The 9,582-nt window shown below is 41.5% G+C and overlaps 1 protein-coding gene across 1 annotated transcript in view; it reads right to left on the bottom strand.

Annotated features, from left to right (window-relative positions):
• The window catches only part of Dgki (diacylglycerol kinase iota), a 306,437-nt gene that overhangs the window by 58,817 nt on the left and 238,038 nt on the right, over positions 1-9,582 (bottom strand). The window contains exons 24-25 of the mRNA XM_023712766.1: positions 9,309-9,436; positions 6,961-7,083 (exon numbers count right to left, since the gene is read on the bottom strand). Coding sequence (XP_023568534.1) covers positions 6,961-7,083; positions 9,309-9,436 — 251 coding nt within the window. The remainder of the gene's footprint in view (positions 1-6,960; positions 7,084-9,308; positions 9,437-9,582) is intronic.

The following is a 9,582-nucleotide window of genomic DNA, read 5'->3' as shown; positions in this document are numbered from 1 at the left end:
GCATGTGGTGCTGGGGGATTGAACCGTGGTCCCTGTGCTTTGCTAAGCTTGTTCTAAGTAGGTGCTTTAGACCACTGAGCCATCTCACCAGCCCCCATATAAGGCTATTTTCATTAATTATGTACTCATCTTTTTCATATAAAATCAAGAAGTGAACTCTAAACGAAATAACAACTTCTGTTTTATTCGTTTCCAGAATATTTTCTGCACACATCCATTCTAATACTTCTCTGTGTGAACTCCAATAATTGGCTTATGTACAATTTCCTCTTTGCATAAGTTCTTCAAGGGCCACACCTGATTTATAATTAGATTCATCGCTTCTATGACTATAGGTACCAAAATGCCCAATACTGATGTGCTCCATAGATGACTGAATAAACGGGCTAATTGATTCTGTATCTTAAAATTCAAATAAAAACATAAATCAGGTTTAACTCATTATATTTCAATCTTGGAAAATATTATTTGTTCTTTGAGAAACAGAGAATCGGCCAGTAACAAGAGGCCCACAGGCTTCCCAGCTGGTCAGGTAACAGGTAACAGTCACATGTGACTGGATTGAATATCTGCCCCAAGTTGCTCACTGCGCTGTGTCCTCAGGGTCTTAGTAGAGTGGTAAAATATTCCATTGTCATTTCTGTGCTAATCCTTCACTTTAGCCCTAACCCTGGAAGAGTTAAAATGAAGGACTAACACATAAATGACATCAGTATTGGGCATTTCTGTAAACCTTGTACTAAATACATAAAAAAAGAAACCCTGTCTGAAAAGAGTTAAGAAAAATAACAATCAATACATGAAAAGAACCTGAAGAATTATTGTAACTCAATGGGCATTTGTGGCTGGCAGCTTTAAAATGTCAATGAACTCTGGAATAGGAATGGTTCAATTTCAATATCTTATTGGCAGTACTAATTAACCCAGTAAGAAAAAATCAAAATGGAAACTTCAAAAAAATTAGAAATGAAAACATTACTGGAGTTTTCACAATATGGCTAAAATATGGTGAATAAAATGATTTATGAATGAAAAGTCACTCATCTGGGAAAAACTATTGTATACAAATAAGTAAAACATTCAGTTTGAAAGAAGATTCTCAATAAAGAATAAAGGCATGAGGGAAAACAATGAAGAGTGGAATCAGTGTCAAGGAGTAAAGCAAAATAAATAACCAGGAATTTTTTTTTATAAAATTGATTCTTTTGAAAGATAAATAAGGGAGGTAAAATTCCAAATGAGTGAATGAGAAAAAGTATACATCTGTCAGTTAATAAACCCCAATATCAAAGAATTGGAGTATCTCCTACCTCTTTACTTGTCTGCTGTTGATCTATCTGATTCACAGGTGGGTGTGCCCTTTTCTTACAGACCATTCAACACAATCATCATGTGGTGTCTACTTTCTTATCTCCTAACTCTGAAGCTAGAGAGGACCATAATATCTTCCTTGGGATACAGACAGATTCTGTCTACTAAAATTTAAGTTGATTCTTTCCTCATTAGTCATCTGCCAAAATGAAATACAATCTTGTCCCAGACAGTTTGGTACAGTTAAAGATAGGAACATATTTCCAGAATTACAGTATTTTAACTAGAACTTTCTTAGACACTGACCACATTTTTAAAAACTTAAATTCATTATGGTCCTAACAGTAAAATGACACCCATTTCTCCATAGTTCTTTTCAAAACGAGTCCTGCAAAGATTGTCCTAACTTGGGCACAGCAGCATACACCTAAAAGCCCACCACTCTGGGAGCCTGAGGAAGGAAGATCAAGAGTTCAAGACCAGCATGGGCAACGTAGGGACACACCTATCTAAAGATAAAAATAAAATAAATAAAAAGGGTTGAGGAGGTAGCTCTGGGTGAAAGCCTTCAGATCAATCCACAATGTGGAAAAAAAATGTCATTTACTATATTCACAGGTTCTGAAGATGACAGATGTGCTTCCATGTTCTTAGATCACAGTCCTCCTGGAGGACCCATACACTACTGGCCATGTACCTATTTGTACCTATGTCCTTTAAAATTATATTGGTCCTAAATAGAGACAATAGAAACACAATTAGTACAGTGATAACAGAAATATAGCTCATTCATATTATTTGCCCTGTTGGTTCATTCTTTTTCACTCTTCCTGAAGGAGGGGGTTGGGTGCATTTAAGAAACCAACTGCTAAAACTAGGAGAAGGCCCAGGAGACCCGAGGCCATCGGGTTTGTTAGCACTTGGATGGCAGAGGACTTCAACATGCCTTCTGCTCCCTGAAAGAAGAGCGACCCAGTGAAATCCTTGAATATCTTCCTTTCTGTTTTCTATACCATGTTGAAAAAAATAAGTCTTGGAATTTTACCTCCTTTATTTATCTTCCAAAAGAATCAACTTTATTAAAAAATTCCTGGTTATTTATTTTGCTTTCCTCCTTGACATTGATTCCACTCTTCATTGTTTTCCCTCATGCCTTTATTCTTTGAGAGTCTTCTATCATACTGAATGTCTTACTTATTTGTATACAATAGTTTTTCCCAGATGATGACTTTTCACTCATAAATCATTTTATTCATGATATTTTAGCCATATTATGAAAACTCCAGTAATGTTTTCATTTCTAAATTTTTTAAAGATTCCCTTTTGATTTTTTCTTAGTGGATTAATTAATATTGCCAATAAGATATTGAAATTGAACCATTCTTATCCCAGAGTTCATTGATGCATTAAAGCTGCCAGCCACAAATGCCCATTGAGTTACAATAATTCTTCAGGTTCTTTTCATGTATTGATTCTTATTTTTCTTAACTTTCTTTCAGACAGGGTTTCTTTTTTTATGTATTTAGGACAGAGTCTACAGGGTCTCACTACACAGATCTGGCCCATAGTGATCCTCCTGTTTACAGCCTCCCAAGTGCTGGGATTACAGGTGCGTGCCACCATGCCCAGTCTAGGCATGGTTTATCTATGTAAGTCAGATTGACTTTGAACTCACTATATAGCCCCAGAAGGCCTCAAACAAGTGGTGACTTTTCTGCCTCAGTGTTCCAATCACAGACAGCACTGTGACGACAAGCTAGGATCACCACAGCCATTTCATGTGCTCATTTATAAATATTTCTCCTGGATAAACCTCAGTACCCAATAAAATTATTTAAAGCCTGCATAGATTATTATGAATGATTTTTAAGAAATATGACACTGAATGAAATGAAAATTTCATATATATATATATATATATATAGAGAGAGAGAGAGAGAGAGAGAGTGATTCAAGTAATGATAAAAAGACAGAGTAAATCATAAAACAATATTATATATTTTTATACTACTCTGTATTTTCTATGTTTGAAAGAAAGACAATCAAAGTCTAGTCAAATAGTAACATCATAAATCACTGTGGTTGGTATATAAGTGACTCTGTATAACTTCCTTCCGTACTTATTTAGATTAGGACATATTTAATTCTACTTAATACTTTTAAAATAGAAGTCTAACAGATGCTTGTGTTCCAATGTCTTTTCTTCAATATCTTTTCAGAACTAAAACAACTGCTTTAAGGTTAGCGCTCAACTAGCGTTCGTGCAGGTTCATAGTTGGATAGTTAATGGGCATATGCAGTAGTACCTCCCTGTTATCCAAAGTTGCACAATGCAAGTGTCAAAAGGAAACAAACCCAGGTAAATCTTTCAGGGGCCCTTGCAATCGGGGTCACACTGACGTGGTGTGGTCCCTGTGGGAAGACAGTACAAAATAGTGACAAAGGATAAAGCCATAAGTGAAGCTGCCCTCAGTTCCTGTCTCACCTCTGTCCTGTCATCTAATTAAATAGTTCCCCCCCCGTGAGCCTCAGTTTACTTTTCTGTTAAGGAAAGGTTAACCTTAAAAGCTGTTGAAAGAACTAAAGATAATTCATTATGTTAAAAAAAAAAAAAAAGGAAGGGTTCCTCCTATAGTAGCTATTCTTAAACATTACTTGGTAGGTCCATAACTCCATTTATACCTATTAGTACCAGGCAGAACCTCTGGATGCAATAAAAAGATGCAGCTCTTCAGGCATTAAGGAAGTAATAATAGTAATAATTAATAATAATGATGATAATTGACCCTAAGGTATTCAATTTAGTTTTGGCTTTTTTTTTTTTCCCCCCTTTGGTACAAGGTCTATAAGGTGTTCAGGGACTCACTGTGTAGACCCGACTTGTAGTGATTCACCTGTTTGCAGCTGCCCAAGAGCTGGGATTACAGGTGTGCCCCACCATGACCAGTCTCAAGTGCCATTTCAGCACACTCCGGGGGTGGTGCCGGCACTGAAGGACCGAAGATCGAACCCAGCCGCTGCATTCTGCCTAAGCAGGCACTTTAGTATGCTAAACTGTCTAGCCATCCCTTGTTTTGTTTGTTTTTAAACGATTTATTTAGTACAGGGTCTTGCTACACAGCTCAGACTTATAGTCACACTCTTGTCTCAGCTTCCCCCACACAGGGATTACAGGTGTGCGCTGCCACGCCCGGCTTTAGTGGCCTACTTGGCACTCCCAGGGTTCTGGTTCTGGGGCCGGCATGGATTGGGGTACCGGGATTGGAACCCGAACCCTTGTGCTTGCCAGGCAGGCGCTTGGACCACTGAGCTATCTCCCCAGCCCCTTTTGCTTATTGCTCAAGTGACTTAAAACAATCCTTTCCCTGTGCAGGGCTCTTCAGGGAATCAGATCGCAGCACAGATGACTTGTCTCTGGTCTCAACTGTCTGAGGTCCAGCTGGGAGACTTAAAGATTGGGGGGAGGGGTGGATCAAGAGTAAAGTATTTTAGAGTATTGTGGCTGGGGAAACTGATAGCTTCCAACTGTAGATCAACTAAAATTAGGAGGAATCCCTAAAAGATCACAGTGGGCTCTCCACATCCAGAGACTGATCCACAGACTCAGCCAAGTGAAGCTCAACGATAATCTTAAAAACTGTTGTTGGTTTTTTTTTTTAATGTATTTAGTACAAGATATACAGGGTCTCACGACACATATCGGACTCATAGTGATCCTCCTGTTTTCAGCCTCCCAAGGGCTGGGATGACAGGCATGTGCCGCCCCGTCCAGTCTCAATCGCCATCTTAGCTCACCCCAGGGGCGGGGCTGGCAGGGCATGCTGGGCTCGAACCCTGGTCACTTCACCTGCCTAAGCAGGCAATTTAGTCTGCTGAGTTATCTGGCCAACCCTTTAAAAACTGCTTCTGTACTGAACAGAGGCAGACACTTGTGTCAGCATTCCCTAAACAATGCAGTACACTAAGTGTATACAGCATTTCATTGACATAGGTAGTAGAAATAACCCGTACGAATACCGCACCATTTTACATGAGGAATCTCAGCAGCCACAGAGTGTGGTATCTGGAATGGGGTGTGAAGTCACAGCCCCCACAGATACTACGGAATGATAGCACCACAAGTAAGAGTTGCCTCAGGCCCTGAATTTTAAGAACTTAGCTGTTATATATAGCGGTACGTTTATTTGTGATTCTTGGGGGCAAATACAACCTTCAAACGATCACTTTATGTATCATGATATGCACCAATATGTAACCTACAGAAGAAATAGGGGCTTAGAACACTGAATTGAGCTAATATTCCACTTTGTGAAAATTGCCTGTATACTAAACCACTCAGCTGGTCTGAGTAGGCTTAATTTCTATTTCTGCAGCTAATTAAAACTCTAATTTTCCAATAAGTCTGCCCACAGAGAGATGACCACTTTTTTAGCATTCACGGGTGGCTGACTCATCTGATTTACAAGCCCTAGTTCTGTAGAAAAGGAAAATGGAAAAACACTCTGAATTGTGAGCAATCAAAATGCCACAAGAAACTAACACAGTTTAATTAAAAAAGAAAATCCACCGTAATTCTTTTTTTTTCCTCTTCCTCTCCTCTTCACATGAGAAAATAAGAGGTAACATAGAGAAGTAATTAAAATGAAGTCTCCTTTTGCCCTCCAACTGTCTGAGCACAACCTCCCCCAATGAAATAATTAGCTCCTGATTCCTCATTCTTCTCCCCTTTGTTCTACCAAATTGCTTCCTGTCACCCTTCAGAGACAGCCCGCTGCTGTCTTGCTTCTTCAGTTCACCCTGGGCTTCTGAGCATTTCAGTTATCTCGCTACTCTGACAAAAGGCAAGACTGTGTGTGTCCAGGCCACTGCCACTATGTCACTGTGACCTCTGGTAGACTGAAAACCAGCCTGGAAGGGCAGCAGCTATAGGTAACTTCTGTGATGGGGTCATGGCTAATACCACAAAGGGGAGAAGGAGGATATCTGCGACCCCTGACTGCATTGTAGAGCCAGCTCTTGTGATGGGGGATGGCAGACAGGGATTCAAGGCAAACAAGGGGCAAGTCACCCCTGCATCCTACTTTCCATCTGGGACCAGACCTGGGAGGACAATATCCCCTTCGGCTGATCTATGAACAAACTCTCCATTTGTTTCCTCTCAGAGATGACAACCACACGCAAGCAGACTGTACTATGACCAAAAAGCTATTTGGTACTATTCCACAGATGCCTATGCACACGCTCTGGACCAGGGACAAGGGAACTAGCAAAGCAAAATGCTCACACAAGTGGAAACCTGTCACTTCCGAAACTTTCATAATTACTCTCATGCGTGTCTTCATGATATAGCCAGCAAGGACACAGAATAAATATGGGACTTCAGTGAAAAAAAAATAGCACTGGTGAAGTATACACTATTTCTAGAACCATGTGAAAAGTCTCCAAGGTATCTCAGGGGACAATGAAGTTGCATCGGGAGCCTGGGGCAGATAAAAGTGAGGAAGGAGCACAGAATGTCAAACCACAGGATGACACAGATGTGAGACAGCTCGATGACCCTGGAGAGAGTCTGTCCTATCAGTGAACAGGCTGGGGGAGAAATCCTCCCCTGGCAATCCCAGGGGCACGAGGTAAGATAGCAAGACTCACTGCAGCACACGGGAGTGGCTGAGGTCTTTCATATCTGCGTCATCATAGTGGGGAGTTATCATTCCCAGGCCACTGTCACTCAGCATGCGCTTCCTCAGGGCCGGAGTCCACCAGTCTGACAGCCTGGAGGAAGGAAGGCCGCAGGCAGTTAAGTGTTCATAGCAAGCACATGACGCGTCCTGTTCTTCCTCATGGTGATCCTTTTCTCTGGATGTGAGAAGGAAATCCATCTTCACTGAGGATTTACTTCATAGTTACTGTTGCATGCAATTTTCTCAACAGTCATGAACTAATTGTACAATTTTGCCTTTTTGACACACAAGGAAACTGAATAACACGAATACGCAGCAATGGACTGCAGCACAGAAATAGGTAGAAAAGGGCTTTAATGCTACCCTGCTCTTAGCTTATGTTCAGTGTGAACAGCTAATGAGGAAAAGGAAAGGCATGGATCCACACCGCAGGGCCTCTCCAGGCTACCTTACATTGGGAGCTGAGCTGAGCTAGCAGAGGTCAAACCAAGGACAAAGTTGTGCCTTTGTTTCATCATTTTGTAATGGAAAGAATGAGAGTGTGGAGCCTGGTGATGGCTTCATTCTTCACCAGATTCAGGGTGAAAGCCCAGTTTGGGAGCCAGTGGACATCTGGACACCAGCACCGCTCACTTCTGGAGCAGGATGCAGCACTGCACCTGCCTTCCCACAGTTCAAAAGTCTGAGGCAGAGCTGAAGGCCGTGAAGATGGACTTCGGGACCTCCAGGTGCTCTTGGCCACCACGTGTGCCTGCCAGCCCTTCCCTCACACCACACAACTCTAAGGTCACTGGCACTGGCTTCCAAATGCAGTGCCGTACCAGGCCCACCCTACCACTTCTGCCAGCTGCCTGCCCCATCTGTTCAGCTCAGCTCATACCCTGGATGCCAGGTGGCCTGGGGGGAGTGGGAAAGCCTCAGAAATAGAAGCAATGGGCAAAGCACTGGGAAGGGAATGAAGTGCAGGGGCAGACAGCGAGAAGGGCTACCTTGGGTGATTGCACCACTTGCCCTACATGTGCCCGTGATTCCTGAGTGCCATGTGGGTGCCTGTGGGTGCTTTCTGGGGGTAGTTCTTGCTTCTCATTGCTACTCCACCTTGCTCTACCAGGAAAGCCTCTGAAATTCACCAAGGCAGATATTTTTGTCTGTCTGTATTTTTCCACTATTGTTTTTCCAATAGACAAAACCCTCCAAATATTTTTTGAATTGTTGAGCAATTCTGAAAGAGCCTACAAATGTTAATGATATTTTGGTGATGCAGGGTGGTGGTTAAATTCATGGGCTCTGGGGTCTAGAATCTCATTTTTCATTTAGTTTTTGGGCAATGTTAGGCAAGTGATATAACATGTGAAGTCTCAATTTTCTTAACGGTGCATTTAAGATAACTGTAGAACTAATTTTTTTCCCAGAAAAATTTGTCTGTCACCCAAATAAAACTTTGACTGGTGACTCAGGCCTGTAATCGCAGCACTCAGGAGGCTGATGCAAGAGGATCGCCAGAAGTTTGAGACCAGTCTTGGCTAAAAAGTGAATTCAAGGCCAGCCTGAATTGCATAGCAAGATCCTGTCTCAAAAAAACAGTAATCATAAAATGAAGCAAACAGAAAAAAAAAATTTCAAGGTCATTGTGAGCTCACAATGAAAGTGATTTTAATAACATAATGTTCAGGTGTCCACCAAGTGCCAGGAAGTATTTTAGGTGTTTTCCCTACAACAATTCTTTACTCTTCTAACAATTCTCTGAATAGGCATCATTATTATCATTGCATTTCACAGTTGAGGAAAATAAAAAAGCCCAGAGCACTTAGAATAATTAAGTCATTATGAAGGGTGAAAGGAAAACAAGATCAGCCTATGCATGGCTTTTAATAAGAGCTTTGTATGGCATAGCTATTACTATAAATCTGTGAATTTCAGGCAGTCTGAAACACTGAAGAAGAGAGGAAAAAGAGAAAAGTAACTGTCAAATCACTGGTGTCAAAGTTCTATTTGGGTAACAGACAAAATAAAATAAACACATGTGCAAAAGCAGACACCTATGTTCTTTGGATTGGTAGGAAGTATTGATGCACGGGGTAAAATAATCTCTGATGTGACATCATTCTGATTGGGAATAAGCTTTCTTAAACACACATCCACTCATGAGTCACCTAGCAACAGGTCCAGCTGTACCTCAGTGGAAGGAGACACACAAAAATCCATACTACACAACATTTAGCAGCCATTAGAATGTCAAGTCCAAAGCCAAAGCAGATGTGGAGGTCACCTGTGGCCAACCTGTTGGCAGGATTGACCAAAGGGATGTACACTCACCCTGAAGCCTGCTCCACCACCAGGTCAGGCATGCCTGGAGGTGTCCCTGCCTGCTGAGACACCACCATATCGGGGTCGAGGATAAAAATCTCATCTTGGGAAATCTCCATCACAAAGTGCAAATGTTCCTGAGGAAGAAAAGTGAGTCTGTCAGATGACTGACAGGACACTCAGATCCATCATCCAAAGTGTGAAGAAGCAGAGCATTCTGGGTCTTGAGGTACTGAGACGTTTTCTGTCACAAGGTCAAAGTGTGTGCTTTGAAGCCTGAGGA

The sequence above is a fragment of the Octodon degus genome, unplaced genomic scaffold (genome assembly GCF_000260255.1).
Source record: "Octodon degus isolate 3935 unplaced genomic scaffold, OctDeg1.0 scaffold00027, whole genome shotgun sequence".
Classification (NCBI taxonomy): domain Eukaryota; kingdom Metazoa; phylum Chordata; class Mammalia; order Rodentia; family Octodontidae; genus Octodon; species Octodon degus.
This window is presented reverse-complemented; position numbering and strand designations above follow the sequence as displayed.